The sequence below is a fragment of the Phaseolus vulgaris genome, chromosome 6 (genome assembly GCF_051622355.1).
Source record: "Phaseolus vulgaris cultivar YP4 chromosome 6, ASM5162235v1, whole genome shotgun sequence".
Taxonomy (NCBI): Eukaryota; Viridiplantae; Streptophyta; class Magnoliopsida; order Fabales; family Fabaceae; genus Phaseolus; species Phaseolus vulgaris.
Window position 1 is genome coordinate 22,286,591 of NC_143503.1, and position 27,150 is coordinate 22,313,740.

General features: G+C 33.5%; 2 protein-coding genes across 2 annotated transcripts; both read right to left on the minus strand.

Annotated features, from left to right (window-relative positions):
* Positions 1–2,480: 2,480 nt before the first annotated feature.
* On the minus strand, positions 2,481–6,692 carry LOC137831303 (disease resistance protein RPM1). The gene is made up of 2 exons (XM_068638927.2): positions 3,111–6,692; positions 2,481–2,770 (listed from the first exon to the last, which is right to left on the minus strand). The coding sequence occupies exon 1, from the start codon at positions 5,754–5,756 to the stop codon at positions 3,117–3,119; it is 2,640 nt and encodes an 879-aa protein (XP_068495028.1). The 5' UTR covers positions 5,757–6,692; the 3' UTR covers positions 2,481–2,770; positions 3,111–3,116.
* Positions 6,693–20,775: 14,083 nt separating this feature from the next.
* On the minus strand, positions 20,776–23,846 carry LOC137831304 (disease resistance protein RPM1). Its single transcript, XM_068638928.1, has one exon. The coding sequence runs from the start codon at positions 23,755–23,757 to the stop codon at positions 21,085–21,087; it is 2,673 nt and encodes an 890-aa protein (XP_068495029.1). The 5' UTR covers positions 23,758–23,846; the 3' UTR covers positions 20,776–21,084.
* Positions 23,847–27,150: the final 3,304 nt, after the last annotated feature.

The following is a 27,150-nucleotide window of genomic DNA, read 5'->3' on the forward strand; positions in this document are numbered from 1 at the left end:
CGACGCGAAAATAATTCTAAGTATATAATATCTATTTATAAAACGGATTAAATATGTTTTTCATCTTTGTACAAGTAAAATTGATTTTCATTCTTAATCTAAATTTTAGACTTTTTAGTAGTAAAAAAATTATTGGAATGAGTCATTACAAACTTTATTAAGTGGTAAACGAATTTTCAATATGGAATAGGATGTTAAAATATTTCATATTAACTCATCATTAACATGAATGTTATAATATTATAATATAATCCAAATTAAAAATTTGTTTGTCATGTAAAAACAAGAAATTGATAAAAACTTATTCCAATAATTTATTTACTACAATTGTATCAGTATCTTGAAGACTAAAATTAAGACTAAAAAAAACTTCATGTTACAGGAAAGATATGCATTGTTTTCGGTTTAAATACAATAATTATAAATAATGGAAAAGAGGAATGAAATTTTAGTAAAAAAAATCAATTATTTTTCTTAATATATCTGTGACGGAAGAAATGAAATGGAGAGAGCACTAGTTTTTATTTGTGCATTTTGTGATGCCGAAATAAAAATAGTAAAATATAAATTTTGATATGGTGAATTGCAAAGGTTAGTGTTTGCTCCAAGCTTATATTAATTATCCAAGCTAAGTTCACATGAATGCATGCATCAAAATTAATGAACTTTGAGAAATATCAAATCACACACTTTTTGACCTTTGGTTTAGTGAAAATCTTCAAAACTAATGATTTACTTATAGTAAGAAAATATATACAAACCTTGAGATTATCATTGACAATTTTTCAGGAATGAAACATAAACCGGATAAAAAAAAAATTATTTTTTATAAAGGTGATTAACAAATCACTAGGGTCAATAAAGTATTGACTAAGAACAAATTAAAATTGAATTGAGGTAGAAAAAAATTATAAAGCATCGTTGAAGAAATTTGAACAACACCAATATATACTACACGAATAACATAATGACCACGTAACACATGGATTTTATTAGTATCACTTTTTTGTTTTCTACTTCTGTTTTTTGTGTACCAACACGTTGCCGGATAAGAAGAGGAGTTTGTTTTTGCCTATTTATTTTGTGGTACATCAAGAATCAGTAAATTGCATTTATTGTATTTCTCAGATAGTAGTTGATTTAATTAATTTTATTTGTCAGGTGGTAGTTTAACAGTTATAATAGCTTTTTTTACCCATCAAAATTTTGAAAAGATATTTTTTTCTTTAAATTTGATTTTTAAATTTCATATTTTGTTTTCTCTATTTAGTGTATTATTTAAGTTTTTTTATATTTTTTAAAATTAACTTCCATTCAGTTTTCACTACAAGAAAATCATAAAATAGAAACTAATTTTTAAAGACAAAAAATAATTAGTTGCAATAGTAACTAAATTAGAGATCATTTTAGAAACTAAAACAAAATTTGGTTTCTAAATTAGTTTCTATTATTATTAAATAGTTTTTAAATTGGTATCTAATTATAAATCAAAGTTTTAACTACCAATTATTTAGTTTCTAAATTTGATAGCAAAAACCTTGGTCAAATATAAATTAATTTTAAAAATAAAAAATATGTCATAATTTTCAATTTAAAAATATACATTTGTAAAAATATGTCATAATTTTCAATTTAAATATGCAATAATAATTACAAATTATAGAAATAGAAAAAAGTATAATGATATTGTAGTAAAGAGAACCAATTATTGGATTAAAGAGAACCACCAGGTGCAATTGAGTAGGAGACCTTAGAGTTTCCATCAATGAGATTTACGAGAGAAAACAAAAAAATATTAAAATAAATGCCAAAATATCACCAAACACATCAAAATGAAATAAATTAAATTAAGCTATAAAATAAATTAGAATAATCATCTTTAACATGGAAGTAGAAAACATATATGCATGAATCAAAGTTAAGTATAATGCAATTAAGGAATAAAAAAATAAGAGTAAATCATCTGCGAGCATTTTGAGAATAATTCTCAAGATAAATTAATAAATATAATGAAAAAAAATATTATAAGAAAAAATTATTAAATAGAAAATAGTTTTAAAAGATTAAAAATAATTAGTTATTATATTGATTAAATTAGATATTATTCTAAAAATTAAAAGAAATTATTTATATCTAAATTAGTTTATATTATTGATTTTAAACTTTTATATATATATATATATATATATATATATATATATAATTAGTTAACCAGATTTTACTTACAAATTTTAAAATCTAACTAATTGAAATAATATTAGTAATAAACCTCAAGTTTATAGTTTGAGTGAGAAACCTTTTTCTTTAGTGAAAGCCCTAACTCCTTAAAAATTTACAATTAAGACAAGAATTACAGTATCTCCAATAATGTTGCTTTATTAAATCCAATTATAGTCTTCCAATTTTGAAATGGTCAAGAGAGAATAAGATAACTTATGGTGAAGTGAACAATTTATGAACTCATTGCGATCACAGAAATAAACACCCCTCAAAATGCTACATTTTTATTCATTATATTGTTTACTGATAAAATAAAATAAAATGAACTTCAATTACATAAAAACATCAAGTTCCAGTTAGGATTCTTCACCCCAAACTACAATTTAGAAACACATTTTGGAAAAGAAAAGAGAATGAGAAAGAAGGAAGCTTAGAAAACATCATCAGAAAATGACGGCACTTGCACTTTGATGCATCAAATCCAGATCCACCCTTTCAAGGGTCGCAAGAGAGAGCACTTGAGGGAATCTTCACTCGTATCATAGCACACCTAAAATTCACAATTGTATACAAGTGAGTGGAACATCTAGAATTAAGAACCCTAAACCCTAAAGAACATCAATTAAAGTTAACACAATCAAATGTACATAAATTTATAATGTGCCTAAATACTAAATTTACACTAAGTATACACTTTCACAAACACCACAAAAAGACTAAACTTATTCCTAAATCGCACGTTTCAAGTGTTTATCATGATCACACTTATGAACATCTAAACTAAACAACGTAATTCAAGAGTTGAGGTCAACACCTACCAATTCGAAGCATAAAATATTAACACAAAATAAGATTATAGTGGTGAAAATCTTATCATGCTAAATACATACCACTGATCACATATAGCCATAATTGATGCTCCAGTGCTTCTTTTTACCAATGCGATCAATTTTGTCCACAAATTCAGTTGGCATAGAAGCGACATCAAGACATTTAAGTTTCTTCAGATGTTGAATGCCCACAGGCACACTTTTGAGTTTATCAAGGCATGTCAACTCAAAATATTCCAAAGAATAAAGTGCTCTCTTATCAATAAGGATCGAATTCAAGTTCCAAAGATTTGAGAGAATTAGCTTCCTTAGTTTCCGAAACCCTCCACGTTGAAAATGCAAAGTTTGACCTTCATAAGCGTGGGTTAAAGAGAGAACCGTCAAACAAGGCATATCTTTTAGTGATTTCAACGGATCATTGGTTAAGTCAGAGTGGCGTAAGGTCAATCTCTCAAGATTATGGAGTTGAGGAATCCAATTTGGTAACCTTTCTAACTTCATATCAAGGAAAAGCTTCTTAAGTTTAGAATTTCGTAACGTAATGTTCAAGTCGACTACTTCACTGCGGTGATGACCAGATGTTTCAATGCGTAGTGCCTGCAAGTGTTCCATCTTCTCTATTGAAGAGCAAAGAAAATTGTTGTGCTCTCCGCTGAAACAAAGTACCCTCAGATCCCTTAACTGCTTTAGCTTTCCCACCTCTCTAATCGCCACTTCATCAAACTCCACACGCACTTGTGGTATCTTTTGTAGCATTGTCATGCCTCCAATATCCTTCCATTCAATTGAAGAAGATGCACAGTTAGGTGTCAGAAGATATCGTAACTTTTGAAGCTTGGTGATCTCCTTTGGAATCTTACACACTTTTGTTTCTCGTATATCCAAGGTCTCCAAGTTCAGGAGCTTACCAATGGATTTTGGAAGACTTTCTATCTGTGTTCCCCTAAAGCTTAAATACCTCAGGTGGATTAAATTCCCCAACATTTTAGGAACAAAAGGTAATCCAGAATCTTCATAGTCAAGTACCTTCAATGGCATATTGTCTTCAAGAATTTTGCTTTCCAATTGCACAAACCATGAGTCTTCTTGTTTTTCTGGAATGGTGATTATAATTGACAGAATGAGTGAGTTTTCAGTACTTCTAATTACATCATTGGTTGCAATTGTCAGACGTCGAACCAACTCACTTGACTCAGATTGATCATGCCCAGCACCAATAAACTCGCCAAAACAAGTATTCTTGACTTTTCTACGGATCATGTCGTGTATTAAATCATGAACACAACATTTTTTAACTTTTCCTTTCATGGAAAATGAAGACACTTGCACCAAATTTCTATTGACCAACCCTAACAAATATTCATGTGCAACTTCTTCTAAAGATTTCTGGGTATCATCAGGTGTAACAAATCCTTCAGCTACCCACTGCCTGACCAATCTATCAGATTCAATTTCATAGCCTTTCGGATACATTCCGAAATACAATAAACATAATTTGAGATGGAATGGCAAATAATCATAACTCAAACCTATAATTTCTGTTATATCGTTTAAGTTACGATTGAACTCTTCACTAAACAGTCTCCATTGATAGGCACTTTGTTCCTTTTGAGCCAAAAGACCACCAACGACCACAACTGCTAGAGGTAAACCTTTACACTTCCTCACAATTTCAAGAGATATATGTTTAAGTTCTTTTGGACAGCTTCCAGCGGAACCATACTTAAATGCTTTGTGGAGCAATCTCAAAGATTCATCTTCACTTAACGGTTCTTCCAGCTTATATACTTCAACCAAAGTAGATCCTAAGTACCCAAGTTCGTCGAGCCTTGTTGTGATTATTATCCTACTTTTATTTTTATCATCAATCAAAGCAGATTGAATGTCATCCCAAAAGTTTTCATTCCACACGTCATCAAATAAGATAACATACCTCTTCTTGTGCAAGCAATCTCTGACTTCTGTTGTCAACTGGTATAGACTCATCGTAGAAATATTAGAAGGAGTTTCTTTCTTGCAAAGCTGCTGTATCATATCCATCAACAGTTTTTCTACAGTGTAGGTTTGAGAGACTCTGATCACTGCATGGCATTCAAAGTCTGCATGGAACTTGTCAAAAACATGCTTGGCAAGAGTGCTTTTCCCAACTCCTGGAATACCCACAACAGAAATCACAGTGCGTTCTTTTGGTCCGTCTTTCAACAAACGTTCCAGTATGTTTGTTGGTTCAACAAGGCCAACAACCTCCTCTTGCGTCTCCAGAGGATCCCATCGACGTTGGTGCGATGGATTCCTTTTATTTTCTCCAGAAGTGCTTGATCTTGGTGGATATTGCCCTTTAATATCTTCAATCTTATTTGATATTTGAAGTCGAGGGATCAGAGTTCGGATGTAGTGAACAGCCTTAGATAATAAAGGTACCGTTGGAGGAACATCTCCAATACGGATGTTATATGAGTCAATCACATCTTCCTCGAGAAAAGATACTTTTCTCAACTGCATCAACCTTCTCTTCTTTTCTGGACGTCGAGTGTCATCTCTTTCAGCTTCAGCCTCTTCATCTTCTTTATCGATGGAATCTCGCAAGCGTACAAGTTCATATTTAATCTTTTGAACTTCTTCTGGGAGGCCTCTCATCTTTTTGATAGCTTCCCAAAGTATTGAAATCGCAAGCTCCGAAACTTTCCCCCGTAGTTCATCTTCCATTCTAGGGTAGTTGTTCTACCGTAGATCGTCCACACTAGCTTGGGTTTCGTGAAAAAAGGTTTGTGAGTCAAAAGAGGATGGAGGGCTCGATGTGATAAGTTTAAGGCGTTTTAACTTTGCTTTGTTGGACAAGTGGATCTGGAGTTTAGGATCCGAGAACACGGGTTTGTGGAAAGAAGTTCTAGATTCAAAATATGGTGGTTAGAGGGATCTTTGAAGTCGAAGAAAAAGCATAACAAATTCTCTTTGGTGGAGGGATTTGAAAGAGGTTTGGTCTCTTGACGAGTGGAAAAACAGTTTTGAGGATACTTTTTCTTAGGAGGTAGGAAATGGGAGGGAGATAAGGTTTTGGGAGGATAAATGGGTAGGCAACCTGAATCTCAAGGACGCCTTTCCGAGACTTTTCACCATCAGCTCCAACAAGGATTTGTCCGTTTGGCAAGGGGGCGAGAGGTCACAAAACTCATAATGGAAGTGGAAGATCTAATGGAGAAGGAATATGTTTGAATGGGAAAAGACTCAGGAACATTAGTTGATGCAAGTATTGGGAGATCAGAGGGTAAAGCTGGATAAGGATGATTTTTGGGTTAGGAAAGACAAAAGGGTCAGCAGTGTTCACGGTAAAATCAGCGTACAAAGTTCTTAATGATGATGTTCTTGGGATTGAAAGGGAATTGTATGGAGATTTCTAGAGGCTGAAGGCACAACCATCTTCACATCTCACAACATGGAGGGTTCTAGAAGACAAAATAGCGTCTAAATCAAACTTGGTTAGAAGGGGGTTATGCATGAATACCAGTGTTGTCTGTGCGAGGAGGAAGAGAAAACCACATCCCATCTTTTGTACACATGTAGAGTAGCTTGGCTCATGTGGTCTAAGTGGATGAGGTTGGCAACGACGGATCATAGGGAGCCAAAAATTCATTTTAAAAGCTTAATGATGAATGGTGTCAAGGAAAGTGTAAATCAAATTTGGGGCGGTGTGTGGATAGCAGTTGTAGGAGAATTGTGGTCACATAGGAATAAGAGGATTTTCAGAGGAGGTAGGGTCGATCGCATTGAAATTTTCACTATGGGTCAAATGAAGACTTGGTCTTGGATTACGTCTAAAGCGCACGATGTAAGTTTTTCATATTCAAATTGGTGTCTTGAGCCTTTGTTTTGTATGAGGTCAGTTAAAGTTCCTAGGAGATAAGTTTTTGTTAAGAGGTTAGAATATTAGATTCTCATACTTGTACAAGGATCGAGGAATCACTGAAATACCTTTTATTTATTAATTTGTTTTTCACTTAAAAATAAATAAAAATGGTGAGTGCAAAGCTTGGTGTTGTTATATAGCAATGTTAAGGTGAAAGTGGTGAGAAATAGACTATGAATAATAACCATGGGATTAATCTTTACTTGATAATACCATTTTACACCTTCCACGACATGCCACGCTCCTTTTACTTCTAACGTATTTAAACCTTCAACATTATAGAAACTTCTATGATGTAGGCATCTTCAATATATTCTCTTTATCTGTCCCATTCTTGACTAATTTTCTTTTTTTTTCAATTTAATGTAAAATTATGTAATAATCTGACAATTTTCTATCCAACCAGAAGTACAGTTTTAATAAACAAATATTAATAATTTCAGTTTACATATCATATTTTATATTGTACCGTTCGGAGTTGGACAATCCAGTCGCACTCGGTATCAAAGATCATCCAACCGGCTAATGTAAATATATAAAGATAGAGTTATATTTTTATAATGATACACACTAAATATGGTTCATTAATAATATCGTTCATTACAAGCTATATAAATATTTAATTACCTTATTCGTCCCTATATTTAGGGCCAATATTCAATTTAGTACAGTGGTTTTTAAAAAAATCAATTTGGTCCTTATGTTTTTCAAAATGTATCCAAAATGGTCATTTCCGTTAAATCTCAATTTACTACGTCAAGTGTTGCTTATGTGGTAGAGAGAGGGGCTTATGTAGCATAGAGAATGGCTTATGTGGCAGAGAGATGTGAGTTTTTTCTTTCTCTTTCAACCCTGCCTTCAAGCTCACTTCGCCGGGGGCAGCCGGTTCCACTTCTCCTTAACCGTGGCTTTGTCCTCATTCACGAGTCTATGTACAACAGGATCGTCGGTGGTGATGACTTTGAAGAAGTTCTGATTCTTGAAACACTCAAAACGACGTTCATTTTTGGAGGTGATGCGATCATATGAACGATCATAGTATTCGAGAGCGTTGAAGGAGAGCTTAGAGAATGTGGAGAACGGGATCTGGTCATGCATGTTCTATCGATTGGGTATACATAGAGGGATTTGAAAACCGCAGCTTCACGGCACGGCGCATTAGGGTTTGAGTGGTTTACATGGTGTTCCACTTAACGTCGTTTCATGCGATTTAACAGAAAAGACCATTTTGAATATATTTTAAAAAATATAGAGACCAAATTGATTTTTTTAACTATACTAAATCGAATATTAGTCTTAAATGTAAAGACGAATAAGGTAATTAAATCTTATATAAATAAACATGTTATACAAGAGAAAAATATGTCTTTATTACTATATTATCAGCACTAAATACTAAAATAGTTATATTATTATATTATTAAACTAGTTATATTATATATTTTAAATATTTTAAAATTTGATTAAAATCCCAAAAGAATTATATTGTTATACTTTTAATAAAATATCAAATTAAATAAATAATAAAGTAATTAAGTCTATTTTTATTCATGGTTTATTGTATATTTAAGAAAATGTTTCGTGGTTAGGTCTTTCGTATTTATTTTGTCGTACTAAGTAGTAGTTGTACAATTAATTGTATTTATGATAGGTAGTTCTAATATTAATTGGACTGGTTAGCTTTCAAACAAATTTTACATGTCGGTGGTATGTGTGGCATGTTTTACTATATAATAGTTGTTTAGAGTTTTTACCACGTTATGAAGCTCGGACACTTCTTTTAAATGACGTGTCGGTGTCCGATACCGGACACCGACACTCGTATGACATCTATAGGATAGGTATTCGTGAAGTGTCCAATTCAAAAAATATTTGTTAGATTTATGACAATTCTAGTACGGTTCTAACACAATTTTAAAAAAAGGAAAGTATATTAATTTTCTCAAAATTTAAACTTTATTGTATAAATTGTTATTATGATTATAAAAATAAGAAACAAATCCTTGTGAACCAATCATGAAAAACATCTTTCTACTCCAAAAAATAATCTAAAACATGTTTGTGTACATAAATCTTTATTATCAATTTATATAATTCATAATTATATAATATATAGATCTGTGTCCTACATTAGAAATTTTACGTATCTCCATATCCATATCTGTGTCGTATCAATGTTCGTATGCGATATAGTCACGTTGCTTATAGCTAGTTTTTAAACAAAATTAATTATATTTAATGTATATAATAGTCGCTTAGAGTATTTATAGTTAAGTTTGAAACAATATTAATCATATCGACATCTCGGTTACGTATCATGGTCCATCATAAATGTATATAAATTGACACTAAAAAAAGGTAAAAAAGTAAGTGAAATAACATAAATAATCTGCTTTAACGCAAAAAGGTCTTGAAAGTTGAAATTTCTTTGCAGCTACACACGTCTTCACTTGTCGAGATGTGTTGACTGGAAAATCAAAGACATCGTGAGCCGCATACTGTGATCAGATCCAAAGATAACAAGCTACCCAGATTTTAGCAGGAGGAAGGTGAAGTGTCAGTTATTCTGAGCCGATTAGAGGATATTTGATCTTTTTACACGATTCTTGCAAGAATATTTTGGCGCCATTGTGAGTTGAAGATGATTAGCTATATGGTTACCACGAGAGAAAAAGCAAGTTCTGGAGGCCAAACCATTGGCGTTGATCAAGGAGTTGAGAGAAGAATTGAAGAGCTTGAAAAGGGAAAGCGCGAAAGAGGTAAACGCCTTGAAGGTAGAAAATGCACACAATAAGCAAAAATTGAAGGCGAAGATACCGAGCCACTCAAATCCCTAATAATAATTTCAGTTTACGTATAATAATCTATAACTAATACATAATAATATTTTATATAACTATAACGATGACAATTTTATTAAACTAGGTATATTATTATATTTTAAATATTTTAAAATTTGATTAAATCTCAAAAGAATTATATTGTAATTATTCTACTGGTCGAGTCCGTACGACTGATAGAGATCTCAGCATTCGGTTAGAGTCATCTGACATGACCAAATTCATTATTCCTTACAGAAGATTAACAAAACTAATCAATGATCAAACATTAGGTAATACACTTTTAATCATGATCCATAACCCTAATCCGGCCCAATAAAAAAAGACTCATGATAATTATATAAATAGGCACAAATTTTAAGAATCATATACGTCATCATGCAATACTAATAGTATCGCTGAACACCCAAATCTCACTTGAGCGTCGGAGTGCCTTTTGCACGTACCATCCGAGTTTGAAGTTTACGAAGACGAGGAGTAAAGAAGTGAAAGGAGAACACGAAGACCATCTCAAGAGGGAAGGAGGAAAGGTAGACCGACCGACTGAGAAGGAAGACAATCGTTCTCTTGATTCCAACCCTATTCGAGAATAATTGGCGGCCTTCGTGGGGCTAATAGAATTGGAAGAAAGAAGAAATCAAATGGTGTCAACCAGAAATATGGTGAAGGATAGGACATCGGGAGCTAAGCATATGAAACTGTTGATGTCTCTACAGAGAGAAATGGCTAAGATGAAAAAGAAGAATGAAGAGGAGATTCTAGCTCTCCAAAAGGAAAATGAAAAGATGAAGAAGAAGTTGTCCGATGGGGGTCTATCTACCGGACCAAGCAAGACCTCGCCCACTGCCACTAAGACCGTTGAAGAGCCAAAGCCCACTCGTACCCAAGAAACCATGGACGATTCGTACTTGAACAAGCTATTCCCTATTGTTAGAAAAGATGGCTTTAAACTAGAGGGGGGTGAATTGTTTAAAGAGGGTTTTCGCAAACTTTTTATAACTAGAATGAATTTATCTCAGGAAACAATTGATTCAGAAATTCAGTTCGCCAAAACAGCAAGCAAAAGCTGTAGTACCAGAAAAACAATCGGTTGTTTCGTAGAAACAATCGGTTGTTTATACCAGCAAACAACAAATAAACTGAAATTAAAGAGTTAGAGATAGAGAGATTGCACACAGATGTTTATACTGGTTCACTCCAAACCCAGAGCTACATCCAGTCTTCTCAGAAACCCTGAGGAAATCCACTAAGCAATCACACCTTGATCACTTACACAACAACCAAGAGAATGACCTTGAACACCTCAAGAAACACACTCTCCTTGGTCAACTCACCAACACTAAGATTGCTAATCTTGATCCCCTCAAGAACACACAGCCAATCTCAACAAAGCACATAAACGAATACTTGTTCAACAGAGTACAAGGATTACACTTGTTACAGAAGATAATCTGAAATCAATACAAGCAGAATCCTATTCCATACACTTTGATCAATCACAAACTCTTCGCAATCTCAGCTCTTTGAAAAACTCAAAACTCTTAGGAAAAACTTGTCAAAAGATTCTTAAATTTCCAATCTGTTTTTTTTTTAATATATTCAAAGATATAGTTTGTTATCAAATCTTAACAAACTCTTAAATTGCATTAAAAGATTGGTCAAAACATTTAATGACTGGAGCGTTTGTTGTAGTTTGTTGTACCTGATTAAATCTGAAGCAGTTCCTGCAATAGAACTTTGAGCAAAACATTGAACTTCTGATATTTTGTTAGCACACAGATAAACAGTTAATAACCTTCAGAACTAAATATCAGAACATATTACATAACCCAAACTGTTTTATCAACTGAAAACAGAAACTTAAAACACAACATATTTCTCCCCCTATTTGTCTTCACAAATAAACAAAGATAAGATATTAAAACAAGATATTGTTTAGATTACATCAGAATTAAAGCAGCAACAACAGAAAGAAAGAAATTTAAAAACCAGATGTAACAGCTAGAAAACAATCGATTATTTCGATAACCAATCGGTTGTTTTTCCTTCATTCTTCTTCATCAGCAAACTGAAGATCAAAGATTTGATTCTGAACAGCTTCAATCTGTTCATCCAGAGTCATGAATCTTGCATCCATGTTGTTGAATCTGTTATCAATGTTCTGGAAGTTGCTAACACACAGATCATGAAGATTTCTTTGATTCTTCGCAAAAGTATCAAGCCTATTGATCATGTATCTTTGAAAAGAAGACATGGTTGGCATTCCATCTTCCTGATCTCTAGCACCAGCACTAGGTCCAGCATCTTGATAATCTTCAGGTTGATCTTCATTTTGAACATCCATATCAGCAGGTTCATCTTGTTCAAGATTAGCAGCACCACTAGATGAGGCACCATGATCACCATCCTTGCTTATCCATTTTCCACCTACTTTGTAAAACCCATCTTGCTGAGTGATCCATTGCTCAACTCTTGAGTTGACTTGACCAACTCAGAAGTTTCATCTTCAAGATTAACTTCAAAATAGAGTAGAAATTTAGATATCAAAACAGCATATGGATAACGATAATCTCCTAACCTCGTGGCTTTTTGCATGTGTTCTTTGATGATATGGATCCAATTGATTTTGATTTTCTTGGTGATGCAGAAGATATAAACCAGATCTTCTTCAGTTAGCACAGAATGATTACTCCCCCTTGGAGTTAGAATCCAAGTTACAATGAGAGCAAGCAATCTCTCATCAAGCTTCAAACCTCCAACCGAGCATGTACTAACTTAAGCATGTTTATTCTTCAAGCAACTTTTGTAGAATTGGATTTTGTTAAAATCCTCCACCTCTCCAAGGTTTCCCTTGTTGATTCTCAGACCAGAGAACTTAAGACCAGCAACAACAGTCCATACATCATGAGATATCTCCATTTCTACACCCTTCACATGAGAAACTAGATTGTTTCCCACAAACTTCAAGTTTGTGTAGAACACCCTCACCAAATCTGGATAAATGTTTCCCTTCATCTCCGGGAACTTTCTGAGAGATTGATCATTAAGCAGCCTTCTCACATTATCAAGCTTTTGACTTTTCAGCCAATCAAAGCATACAACCTTGGGGTTTTTTATCTTCTTGATACTTGTTTCATACCTATACTTCTTAATGAGATCATAGTCTCCAGAAAACCAGCCTTCTAGCCTTCCTCCAGACCTTACAGCCCTGGTTTTGACTCTTTTTGAGGTGGGAGGAGTTGATTCCATGATGGCAGAGACGAAAACAGAGGAGAACTGACTTCACAGATTTTTGCAAGAGATGTTGCAATTGGTTGTTCTTGTGGAAGAAATCTGCACCAGATTTTATAGCAGTAAAAGAATCAATTTGAATTTAATTTCATTCAATGGGTACCTGGTTTTTAGAGAGGGAGAACTTGACTCTGCTTCTGCACAGAAAATGTCAGAAAAAGCTGAAAATCACATGGTCTTCACATGTGATCTTTGACTAGTCATTAAGGCTCTTGAAATTCCAAGATTTTGGAATATATTCCTTTATGACTGTTGTAACTTCTCTCTGAACACAATCAGCTTTCAACACAGATTCTTTGACCAAGATTCTCTCTTTTGAATTGATCTGCAACGGATAGAAATTCAAAATAGCAATTAAAACAATTTTTACATAGTGTTGTCAGACCCAAAACAATCGGTTGTTTCGAAGAAACAATCGGTTGTTTTTCTGCAGCAGTTAAAAAACTTGTTTTTGAATTTTAACCATGAGCAGAAGGAGTTCAAAGCAGATGACATTGATTATAAAAAGATTGTTTAACCATAAGAAAGAACTTTGAAACAGAAATTAAGAACAAATAAAGGAAAGTCTTATCCTTATGTTGATTCTTCAATGAGCAATGTGCTTTATGATTAAGAAACTTCTTTTCACTGTTGAGGTCTTTTGCATAGCATTGATTCAGCTTCTATGACTGCCTTTTTCTTCAACAGCTTGATCAGATGACTCAGTCTCTTCTTTTTCTTTAGTTTTCCTGCATAAAAGATTTCAAGTTGCAAGATTTGGTCCCCTTACAAATTTGGGTCCTTTTGACTTTTCTTTGTAGTTAGAAACATCACATCCCTTAGGAATCCATTTCATAAAACCTCTTGGAACAGAGTATTTCCTTATTTTACAGAACCTAACAGAGTGGCCTTTCTTCATGCAGTAAAAGCATGTAACAACCGGTTGTTTCGTCTTAACAATCGGTTGTTTTTCTGATTTTCTTGAAAAACTTTTTGAAAACTTATCTTGCTTGTTTTGTGGATTAAAGCCTAAACCAGCCTTTCCAAAAACACAGCTTTGAGATGCCAAGACATTCTCAAAGTTTGATTTCCCCTTTGAAAGCTTGTCCACAGTTTTAACAAGATAATGAACCTTTTTCTCAAGATTTTCACAATTTTCGCAAATGAGTGTATCACACTTGCACGAGGCACTTTTGAAATGATTTTCCAATTTTTCAAAATCACTTTTTGCTTTTTTCAGATCCTCTTCAAGTGATTTAACTCTCTTTTCAAGCCAACTGTTAAGATCTTTCAATCGGTTGTTTGAAAGAACCAATCTATTAGCTTCATCATGTGTTTCTTGAAAAGCTTCAAGCAATTCACTGTAATTTTGTTCATTTAAGGAAGCACATGAACTTACCTCACTTGAGCTGCAAGATTCATCATCATTTTCAGCTACCAAACATATGTTTGTTTTTTCATCTTCACTTGATGAAGAACTTGATGATGACACCTCATTTTCATCCCAAGCTATGTAGGCTCTTTTTGTCTTGCCTTTCTTCTCCTTGTAACTAGTCTTTTTCTCTTTGCTCTTGTTTGGACAATCAGCCTTTATATGACCTTGCTCACCACAACCAGAACAAGTATAGTTATTGGAATTGAATTCATTGGGTTTCTTGTTTCCATACCTATCCTTGTTGTTGTCTTTGTTGCGGTTTCTGTTTAGGAATTCGCTGAATTTTCTTGACAGCAAGCTAAGGTTTTCCTCATCATTATCATCCCTGGAATCTTGCTTTCCCTTGTGCTTGGATGCTTTCAAGGCTATGCTCCTTGTGTGCTTATCTTCACTCTCTTGAACATTGAGTCTATTCATCTCTAGCTCATGTTCCCTAAGCTTTCCAAACAAAGAAGCAACACTTAATGATGTTAGATCTTTAGATTCGGAAATAGCAGTTACCTTTGGTTGCCATGCTCTATCAAGACATTTCAAGATCTTGATGTTCAGCTTTTCTTTATCAATGGTCTTGTCTAGGCTCATAAGGTGATTGATGATGTGCGTAAATCTTTTCTGCACTTCAGCAATTGTTTCTCCTTTAAGCATTCTAAACATCTCATACTCTTGGATAAGAGCATGCTTTCTAGCTCTTTTCACCTCATTTGTTCCTTCATGAGTGACTTCCAAAGTGTCCCACATTTCTTTTGATGATTTGCATTGCGAGACCCTGAAAAACTCGTCAGAATTTAAAGCAGATGTTATAATATTTTTGGCAATGCAATCGAATTTGGCCTTTTTGCTTTCTACATCAGTCCATTGAGACCATGGTTTCTCAATGACAGATCCATCCTTTTCAAACTTTGGGATAAAAGGACCATTTTCAATTGCATCCCAAATTCCTTTGTCAAGAGATTCCATAAATATTTTCATTCTTACTTTCCAAAACTGGTAGTTCAAACCACAAAACAAAGGTGGTCTGTTAATTGAAGCACCTTCCCCAAAAGGTAGTCTATCAGCCATTAAAAAGATTTTTAGGATCAACTTGAATAACTTTCAAGAACCAAGCTCTGATACCAATTGTTAGAAAAGATGGTTTTAAACTAGAGGGGGGGGTGAATTGTTTAAAGAGGGTTTTCGCAAACTTTTTAAAACTAGAATGAATTTATCTTAGGAAACAATTGATTCAGAAATTCAGTTCGCCAAAACAGCAAGCAAAAGTTGTAGTACCAGAAAAACAATCGGTTGTTTCGTAGAAACAATCGGTTGTTTATACCAGCAAACAACAAATAAACTGAAATTAAAGAGTTAGAGATAGAGAGATTGTACACATATGTTTATACTGGTTCACTCCAAACCCAGAGCTACATCCAGTCTTCTCAGAAACCTTGAGAAAATCCACTAAGCAATCACACCTTGATCACTTACACAACAACCAAGAGAATGACCTTGAACACCTCAAGAAACACACTCTCCTTGGTCAACTCACCAACACTAAGATTGCTGATCTTGATCCCCTCAAGAACACACAGCCAATCTCAACAAAACACATAAACGAATACTTGTTCAACAGAGTACAAGGATTACACTTGTTACAGAAGATAATCTGAAATCAATACAAGCATAATCCTATTCCATACACTTTGATCAATCACAAACTCTTAGCAATTTCAGCTCTTTGAAAAACTCAAAACTATTAGGAAAAACTTGTCAAAAGATTCTTAAATCTCCAATCTGTTTTTCTGAATATATTCAAAGATATAGTTTGTTATCAAATCTTAACAAACTCTTAAATTGCATTAAAAGATTGGTCAAAGCATTTAATGACTGGAGCGTAAGCAGTTAAATCATTTAAAGCTCAGTCAAACATAAAACAGTTTTTTTGTTATGGTCCCAAAACAAACAATCGGTTGTTTCCTCGAATCAATCGGTCGTTTTGGTACTTAACAGTTCAACCATTTTAAAAACAGTTTTCAATCTTTTCCTCAAAACACCTAAGTATAAACAATCGGTTGTTTCGACAAAACAATCGGTTGTTTTAACTTAGTTTGAAAACATTTTACTTTCACAAAGATTGAGAATGCTAATGCTTTAGATTTAATCAAAGGGTGGATTACAACATATAAACTACCTCAGAACTAAGCCAAGGCAGCACAGCAACATCAAGCATAGCAGAGACTTCAACATCCTTCAAAGGATTTGGATTCTTCAAAACTTGACACCACTTGGTTCAACACCTATGTCCGGCGCTTTGGACATATCTTGAAGACATCCATTCACTGACTATGTGATGGGAGTGCAGCTTCCACTCGTGTGGAAGGGACTGAACATAGACCGTTACGACGCGATGATCGATCCTGATGAACACATGGATGTATACACTACTCATGAGTTTGTATACCTCGGACAATGTTGTTTTTATGTCGAGTGTTCCCAACCTCGTTGAAGGGAGGATCACTGAGTTGGTTTACCAGACTCCCCCTATATTCCATTGACTGCTTTGAAGCCTTGGCATCCAAGTTTGGAACTCAATTTGCTACCAGCCGACCGCACCACCTCACATTTATCACTTTGGTCAACATCCGGCAGGAGAAGAGAGTCTCTCCGGCTGTTTATGGAAAGGTTTGGTGAGGTGACCTTAAACATCCAAAATTTAGTCTAGACATGGTCATGCATCATATGGTCACAACCCTCCGACCAGGACTGTTTGCCGATAGTTTGTGCAAAAAGCCGACAACAAATCTAGACGAGCTCAGGCAGCGAGCAGCTAAGTAAAATAGTCATAAAGTTTTTGGTGTCGTTGTCGAAGAACAGTTTAATTTTTTTTGTACAAATCCCTAAATATTGTGAATATTTTAATTGTTTTTTATTTATTTTTTAATTTATTTTAATTGAAGATGTTTTAGTAAAAATTCCAACCGGTGTAATATGTCCTTGAGAGTGAAAAAAAAACTTTACAAAATAATATAGACATATTACACTGGTTGGTTCATTATAACCGGTGTAATATGTTTATTTACCCTTATTTTGTTTCTCACGCTCTCATTAGTCACTCGCGCTTAAAGTTATTTCTCTCTTGCTTTCACCTCCATCATCGTTGTCGCGTTGCTGCCAACATTCTGAATCACTTTGTCACCGTTCTGATTCGCTTTTGCCACTTCTTTCTCCCCTATTGCATTTGCTTCTCTTTTCTTCAAATCTGCGTTTTGTGTTGTCTTTTTGTTTTCGTTTTGCTAACTCTTTTTCGATCTCAGGATGGAGCCTATGGACATAGTTGGAGAAGCCAAAGAAGTTATTTCGCTTCCTAAAAGTATCTCGCTAGACCTTTTTTTTCTCATATTTGTGACTTTAGATGCTTAGTTGAGGATATTTCTATTTTTTTATATGTTTTTTGAAAAATCATCCTTTTTGCAGCCACAATGACCAAAATATTAAGAGATGTTGCCCTCGGACGTGTGTGTTGCCAGAGATGCGCATGATTTGTTGATCGAATGTTGTGTCGGTGAGGCTTGAAATACGAAAACCCTTTTTCAAATTTCATTTAATTTATTATTGAGTGGTAGTCTTCTTTTTTATTTTAAACTTTTTTTTGTGTGTTTCTCTTCTTTTTTTAGGTTTAGTGATCTTTTGTGTATTTTTTTTCTGTACTAATGGTGTCTGTGTTGTACACTGTTTTGTTGTTTGTGTCAACTGTGATTTTTTCTTTTTTTTAGATTATGATTAAATGGTGTTTTGTTTTTTTATTTCACCTTGGATGTGCACGATTTGTTAATTGCACATTGGTCTTGGTTGAAAAGGGACAAAGGGAAGGCAAGAATTTTACTAGATCGTATTTTTGTCCTGATGTGAAATGAAAATATGAATTTTATGGTTGATGGTAAATGCATTTTTTATTTTTTTTTATCAGCAATAAGGATTGAATAACAGGAACCACTTAAGGGGTGATTCAACCCTTATACATACCTAAAAAATATGAGACAAATTCACTGGTCTCCCAAACCAACAAATAGAGAGACAAACAAATCTACCACTATAAAACCCGTACAATTCAAAACTAACTCGTACAAATCTACCACTATAAATGCATTTCTTATTGTTGTGTTGTATTTTAGTAAAGTTATAAAAAAAAAAAACTCTAACATATTACATCGGTTGTGGCCTTAACCGGTGTAATATGTGGACTAAGTATTTTAACTTGGAGCACATATTACACCGGTTGTTTGTCCCAACCGTTTTAACATGTCCCTTCTGGGGAACATATTTTTGAATTATTTTACTCAAATTTTGGTACATATTACACCGGTTTTTACATCTAGTATAATATGTGATTGACATTTTACATCACTGAAATCTACATCGGTGATAAAATCGGTATAATATGTCTCATAAAATCGATGTAATATGTGTTTTCTGCACTAGTGACATAATCATACCACTAGAAACAGTCAACTATAAAACATTAGAGTTTTCATCAAAAACATTCACGAAAGAAAACAAAAAAATATTAAAATAAATACCAAAAAATTACTTATAATATCATATTATGATAATAGAATTTAAGTATGACTCAAGCTCATAAAGCTACTTCAATAAAGTAAGATTTCTCTTTACTTAAATATTATAAATTAATCTTTCCTTTGTTAATGTGGAATTTTCAAAAGTTAATAACAAGTATGTTATTACAATAAAAAAATGTTCACGAAACACTTCAAAGTTAAATACAATTAAATTAAGAAATCAAACAAATTAGAATAATCATCTTTAGCAAATCAAAGTTAAATATAATGCAATTAAGGAAATAACATTTCAATTCTTAAGATAAATTAATAAATATAACTAAGAAGACACCTTCACCATTATAAAAAAAATTATTAAATAAAAATTAATTTTAAAAAAATAAAAAAATATGTGTATTTAAATTAGTTTTATTATTGTTAAATAATTTTTAAATTAATATTTAATTAATTAAGAAGGTTTTAATTTTCAACTTTAAAATTTAAATAATTGAAATAATACTAGTAGTTGAAGGTTATAAACCTTTTTCAAAGCCCTAACTACTTAAAAATTTACAATTACGACAAGAATTATAGTATCTCCAATCATGTTGCTTTATCCGAATCCAATTATAGTCTTCCAATTTTGAAATGATCAAGAGAGAATAAGATAACTTAGAGTGAAGTGAACAATTTATGAACTCATTGGAACAGGAGACAAGCGATCACATAAATGAACATCCATCAAAATGCTACATTTTTATTCATTATATTGTTTACTGATAAAAAAAATAAAATTAACTTCAATTACATAAAACATCAAGTTCCAGTTAGGATTCACCCCGAAACTACAATTTAGAAACACATTTTGAAAAAGAAAAGAGAATGAGAAAGAAGGAAGCTTAGAAAACATCATCAGAAAATGACGGGACTTGCATTTGATGCATCAAATCCAGATCCACCCTTTCAAGGGTCGCAAGAGAGAGCACTTTAGGGAATCTTCACTCATATCATAGCTCTCCTTTGATGGGCAGGGAAGAGTTGGTTTATGAACCTGTTTTTCTTGAAGGAAAAACACAAGGGAGAGGCCCTATGCTGGTTTTGGATGATGCAATTCTTTGTGTGTGATTCCTTTTTGGCCAAAGAAGGTATGCTGGTTTTTTGCTGTATAGATGTTGGTTTTCTGCTGCAGTTTTGGTGCTAGTTTGCTGCTGTAGTTTTGGTACTGTTTTTTGCTGGTTTTATGCTGTATAAATGTTGGTTTTCTGCTGCAGTTTTGGTGCTGGTTTTAAGATGTACAAATACTGGTTTTCTGCTGCAGTTTTAGTACTGTTTTAGCTGGTTTTATGCTGTATAAATTCTGGTTTATGCTGCAGTTTTGGTGCTGTTTTTATGTTGTTTTTGCTGCAGTTCAAGTGTTTGGAGTCTAGGCACTGTTGTTTTCAGGTTTAGTAGCAGGGTATTAAGCATAGTTTGTTTGAGTGTATGTCATTGTTCTCTGGAAATGTTTGTAGTCATCTGTTATGTAGATGATCTCTTTAGTTTTATGCTCTTTCTTGTTATGTTAAAACAAGAGCCAAAGGAACCTAGATTTTAATACTTGTTATTTTGTAAGTTTTTTTTGTATAAGGGTTGGGACACTCCTGAAATGTTTCCCTTTAATTCATTTGTCTATTGCTGATAAAAAAAAATATCACATCTCTCCTAAAATTCACAATTGTACACAAGTGATTGGAACATCTACAATTAAGAACCCTAAATCCTAAAGAATATTAATTAAAGTTAACACAGTCAAATGTACATAAATTTATTATGTGCCTAAATACTAAATTTACACAAAGTATACACTTTTACAAACACCACAAAAAGACTAAACTTCTTCCTAAATCGCACGTTTCAAGTGTTTATCATGATGACACTTATGAACATCTAAAATAAAAAAACGTATATTCATGAGTTGAGGTCAACACCTACCAATTCAAAGCGTAAAATATTAACACAAAAGAAGATTATAGTGATGAAAATCTTAGGATGCTAAATATGTACCGCGGATCACCTATAGCCCATAATTGATGCTCCAGTGCTTGTTTTTACCAATGGGATCAATTTCCTCCACAAATTCAGTTGGCATAGAAAGGAGATCAAGAAATTTAAGTTTCTCCAGAGATTGAAAGCCCTCGGGTACAGTTTTGAGTTCATCAAGGCATGTCAACTCAAAATATTCCAAAGACTGCAGTGCTGTGTCATCAATACGGATCGAATTCAATTTCCAAAGATTTGAGAGAATTAGCTTCCTTAGTTTCGGAAACCCTCCACGTTGAAAACTCAATATTTGACCTTCATAAGCGTAGGTTAAAGAGAGAACCGTCAAACAAGGCATATCTTTTAGTGATTCCAACGGATCATTGGTTAAGTCAGAGAGGCGCAAGGTCAATCTCTCAAGATTATGGAGTTGAGGAATCCAATTGGGTAACCTTTCTAACTTCATATCAAGGAAAAGCTTCTTAAGTTTAGAATTTCGTAACGTAATGTTCAAGTCGACTACTTCACTGCGGTGATGACCAGATGTTTCAATGCGTAGTGCCTGCAAGTGTTCCATCTCCTTTATTGAAGAGCAAAGAAAATTGTTGTGCTCTCCGGTGAAACAAAGCACCCTCAGATCCCTTAACTGCTTTAGCTTTCCCACCTCTCTAATCGCCACTTCATCAAACTCCACACGCACTTGTGGTATCTTTTGTAGCATTGTCATGCCTCCAATATCCTTCCATTCAATTGAAGAATATGCACAGTTAGGTGTCAGAAGATGCCGTAACTTTCGAAGCTTGGTGGTCTCCTTTGGAATCTTACACACTTTTGTTTCTCGTATATCCAAGGTCTCCAAGTTCAGGAGCTTACCAATGGATTTTGGAAGAGTTTTTATCAGTGTTCTCCTAAAGCTTAAATACCTCAGGTAGATTAAATTCCCCAACTTTTTAGGAACACGAGGTAATGCAGAATCTTCATAATCAAGTACCTTCAATGACATATCATCTTTAAGAATTTTTCTCTCCAATTGCACAAACCATGATTCTTCTTGTTTTCCTGGAATGATTATAATTGACCGAATGAGTGAGGTTTCAGTACTTCTAATTACATCATTGGTTGCAATTGTCAGACGTCGAACCAACCCACTTGACTCAGATTGATCATCCCCACCACCACCAATATACTCGCCAAAACAAGTATTCTTGATTTTTCTACGGATCATGACGTGTATTAAATCATGAACACGACATTTTATAAATTTTTCTTCGAAGGAAATTGAAGACACTTGCACCAAACTTCTATGGACCAAGCCTAATAAATATTCATTTGCAACTTCTTCTAAAGATTTCTCGGTATCAGGTGTAACAACACCCTCAGCTACCCACTGCTTAACCAATCTATCAGATTCAATTTCATAGCCTTCCGGATACATTCCGAAATACAATAAACATGATCTGAGATGTATTGGCAAATCATTATAACTGAAACCTATAATGTCTGTTATACCGTTTAAGTTACGATTCCTCTTCAACTCTTCACTAAACTTTGTCCATTCAAGGGCACTTTGTTCCTTTCGTTGACTCAAAAGACCGCCAACGACCACAATTGCTAGAGGTAAACCTTTACATTTCCTAAGAATTTCAAAAGACACATTTTTAAGTTCATGGGGACAATGTCCGTCAGAACCATAACGTGCCTTCTTGTGGAGCAATTTCAAAGATTCTTCTGGACTTAGAGGTTCTTCAAGGTTATATACTTGAACAATAGAAGAAGTCTTACAAAAGTCTGCAACTTTCACGTTCCTTGTTGTGATTATTATCCTACTTTTATTTTTATCATCAATCAAAACAGATTGAATGTCATCCCAAAAATTTTCATTCCATACGTCATCAAATAAGACAACATACCTTTTCTTCCGCAAGCAATCTCTGACTTCTTCTTTCAAGGAGTCTTCATCCATCTTAGAAATTTTAGGAGGTGTATCTTCCTTTCTTTCTTTGTAAAGTTTGCGTATCATATCCCTTAACAGTCCTTCTACAGTGTAAGATTGAGAGACTCTGATCAGTGCGTGGCACACAAAGTCGTCATGGACCTTGTAAAGAACATGCTTGGCAAGAGTGGTTTTTCCAACTCCTGGAATACCCACAACCGTAATCACAGTGCGTTCTTCTCCTTCTTCTCGTCCCTCTTTCAACCAACCTCTCAATATTTTTGTAGGTTCAACAAGGCCAAAAACCTCCTCTTGCGTCTCCAGATCAGATAGATGGTGGTGCGATGAATTCCTTTGATTTTCTACAGAAGTGCTTGATCCCAATTCTTGATGACTAGTTTTGCTTTTAATATCTTCAACCTTATATGCTATTTGAATTCGAGGGATCAGAGTTCGGATGCAGTGAACAGCCTTAGAGAATGAAGCTGCCGGTGGAGGAACGTGTCCAATACGGATGTCATATTCTTCAATCACATCTTCCTTGAGAAAAAGTTCTCTTCTCAGCCGCATCGACGTTATCTTCTTCTCTTCGCGCAGACGGTCATCTCTTTCAGCTTCAGCCTCTTCATCTGCTTTATCGATGGAATTTCGCAAGCGTACAAGTTCATTTTCAATATTTTGAACTTCTTCTCGGAGACCTTTCATCTTTTTGACAGCTTCCCAAAGTAATGAAATCGCTATCTCCAGAGCTCTGCACCCTATTTCTTCTGCCATTTTAGTGTAGTTTTTTCTCTCTGTGTTTTGCTGTGTGGTAATGGTGAGTGCAAAGCTTGGTGTTGAAGTTATATGTGAAGGTGAAAGTGGTCAGCAATACACTATGAATAATAACCATGAACCACAAGTACAATTTTAATAAACAAAAATATTAATAATTTCAGTTTACGTATAATAATTTATAACTAATACATAATAATATTTTATATAACTATAATGATGTAAATTTTATTAATCTAGTTATATTATTATATTTTAAAATATCAAATTGAATAAATAAATAAATAAAGTAGTTAAGTCTATTTTTGTTCATGATTTATTGTATATTTAAGAAAATGTTTTGTGGTTTGGTCTTTCGTATTTATTTTGCCGTACTAAGTAGTAGTTGTAGAATTAATTGTATTTGTGATAGGTAGTTCTAATATTAATGGTACTGGTTAGCTTTCAAACAAATTTTATATGTGGGTGGTATGTGTGGCATCTTTTACTATGTAATAGTTATTTAGAGTTTTTACCACGGTGTTTATAGTTAGTTTTTAAACAATATTAATTATATTTAACGCATTGATCAAGGAGTTCAGAGAAGAACTAGAGATCTTGAAAAGGAAAAGCCCATAAGAGATAAACCCCTTTTAGGTAAAAAATCACACATGAAGCAAAAGTTGAAGGCGAAAGAAAGCAAATGTCCATCCCACTATACTTGGTCTTCTCTCAAACCAGCACACCTACATAACGCACACACAACCCTAGCTTTGGGACGTCGATGCCGCCCCTGCAAAACCCTAGCTTTTGGACGTTACTGTAGCCCGTGCGAAACCCTAGCTTTGGAACGCTGCTGCAGCCGCAATTTTCATGTCTTGTCGATTAATTTCTGCTGATCGGATATCTAGTGTATAAACGAATCAAGCTCTGATGTCATTTGATGGGAAAAAATGTATGCGGAAGCAACACACATAATCACGAATCAATGCAAAAAAATAAACAACATAGGATTTAACGTGGTTCGGTCGCCAACTGCAACCTACATCTACACGAGCAACTATTAGGTTTTATTTTTGTCCTGTTACACGCCAATTACAAGTACAATGATCTCTTTAAATAAAAATTGTAAAGGGGACACAATGATTAAGTTACCCAATTGGTCATGACTTCATACCCAACCGATAGAAACTAAACTATTAAAAAATGCAAATAATTGTAAAAATCACAGGTGAATCACAAAATGGTCAAGGTTTGTGTTCCATCGTGAGGAACCAAACTTCTTATTCCTCTTATTTCCTTAACCATAATCAAAATTGTTCAAATTGAATTGAGTGATTGGGGACAAGGACCGGTAAGCCTAATGGGATTCTCTTGTTGTTTGGATCTATGGACAAAAAAAATTCTATTAGTAACTTTTAATATATATATATATATATATATATATAAAATTTATTTGTTATATTTATTTATTTTATTTATTGAAAAACTAATTTATCAAATATAGATAAATGAATACAATAGATATAAATAACTTTTGTTGAAAACAACATGAATGCTTAAATGATAAAATGAGTAAAAATCCAAATGTTTTTAGTTCCAAAACCTATGTTATTTTACGGTGGTTTTGAAATTCATGATATTTTATGAGGGTTTTGAAAGCCATGACATTTTACGAAGGTTTCAAAATCTATGGTATTTTACAGAGATTTTGAAACCAATTATATTTTACAGAGATCCTAAATTCCATGGTATTTTACGGAATTTTGAAGCCCATGATATTTTACAAAGGTTTCGAGACCTATGGTATTTTACGAAGGTTTTGAAATCTATGGTATTTTACAGAGGTCCTAAAAATCCATGGTATTTGACAAGAGTTTTAAAATCCATGGTATTTTATGGAGGTTTTAAAGACTTTTCGGTAAATGACTTAATGGATGTTTTAACTCTTGGTAATGTAAAAATAAACACCCGTTAAAACCATATTTTCCTGTAGTGTTAAATTTAGAGACAAAAAATAATTAGTCATTATATTTAAAGTAGTTTCTACTATTAATAAAAATTTATGAAATAATTTCTAAATTAGTATTTGTATTAGCTATCAAGGTTCATGTTATTAATCTTTTAGATTCTAAATTAGTCTCTACAAGATTAATAAAAATAAATTTAAAATATAAAATAGTAAATAGCTAAAATCTTTATAGCTAATGGTATGATATTAATTTTAAAATTATTTTATAAATTTTTATTAATAATATAAACTATTTTAGATTTCAATATTTTTTTTAGTTCATAAATATATAATGATAACAAAAGAGTAATTAAATATACTTTTATTCATGTTATTGTTCCAGCAAATTTTGTGCATCTATGTGACTTTGAGCTTTCAGCGTGTTTATTAAATGTTTTGCGACCAAGTCGTGGTTTTATTTTTTCCTATTTACTTTGTGGTACTTCAAGAACCGCTAAATTGTATTTATTGTATTTCTTAGATAATAGTTGATGCAATTAATTTTATTTGTCAGGTAGTAGTTTTACAGTTAATAGCTTTTTTTACCCATCAAAGAAATAAAAATGTTAGTAAAAGACCTGTTTCTATTTGTGCATTTTGTGATGCTGAAATTTTTATTTTTTAGCAAATAATTAATAAAATTAAAAAATAAAAGAGACACTTCAAGGTGTCTCAATCCTTATACAACCTACTCTCTACAAAGTCATGCATCCTGATGAGATTACTATATTTTACAAAAAGTTCATGACAGAATAAAAAATACAATTAAAAAGTTTGTTTCCCTTTTGTGGGTTTTGATCCACTCCCTAAGATATCAGCAAACAACCTAAATTGTAGCTTTATATCAGCAGACTTCTCATGAATCCTCAGCATTCACCGTGATCACATTTGGCACTTGTTGCACTTCCTACATTTCGTCTTTCCCTTCCCCCTCTTTCTTAGATAAAGTTGTCGCGGATGTGTACCTTTTACCAAACTAAACCAATGACTGCCTTCTCCTCTTCACGCTTTCATGGCAGCCATTTATTTAATTTGTTGGGTTAAGCTCTCTCCCTTTCTCAACAACTCAAAATCTATCCCTTACTGTACTCTCTGCACAAATTCTAGCCAATTCTAGCTTTTGTTGCCCATAGAAACAGCACTTCCGTATCCTCCCTGCAGAAAATTGCTTCTCTGTCCTCTAATACTTATCGATGACAACTCCTCTCCTTGTTTACCTGCAACAGAAAGCACTACCTTCTCCTCCTCTCAAGTGACTAAAATACAGAGTGTGACATCCGTGGGTATACATAAATCAGACTAAGTTATTATTACAATCCAACCTTTCATGCTTTGTAAATAGATCATAAAATAGTTACACAGATAACAACAGATTACTACAAGCAAAACTTACCTTGTTACCA

What these genes read in the sequence shown, in the direction of transcription:
- LOC137831303 (XM_068638927.2), bottom strand. Translation starts at nt 5,756, where the DNA reads ATGGAAGATGAACTACGGGGGAAAGTTTCGGAGCTTGCGATTTCAATA.
- LOC137831304 (XM_068638928.1), bottom strand. Translation starts at nt 23,757, where the DNA reads ATGGCAGAAGAAATAGGGTGCAGAGCTCTGGAGATAGCGATTTCATTA.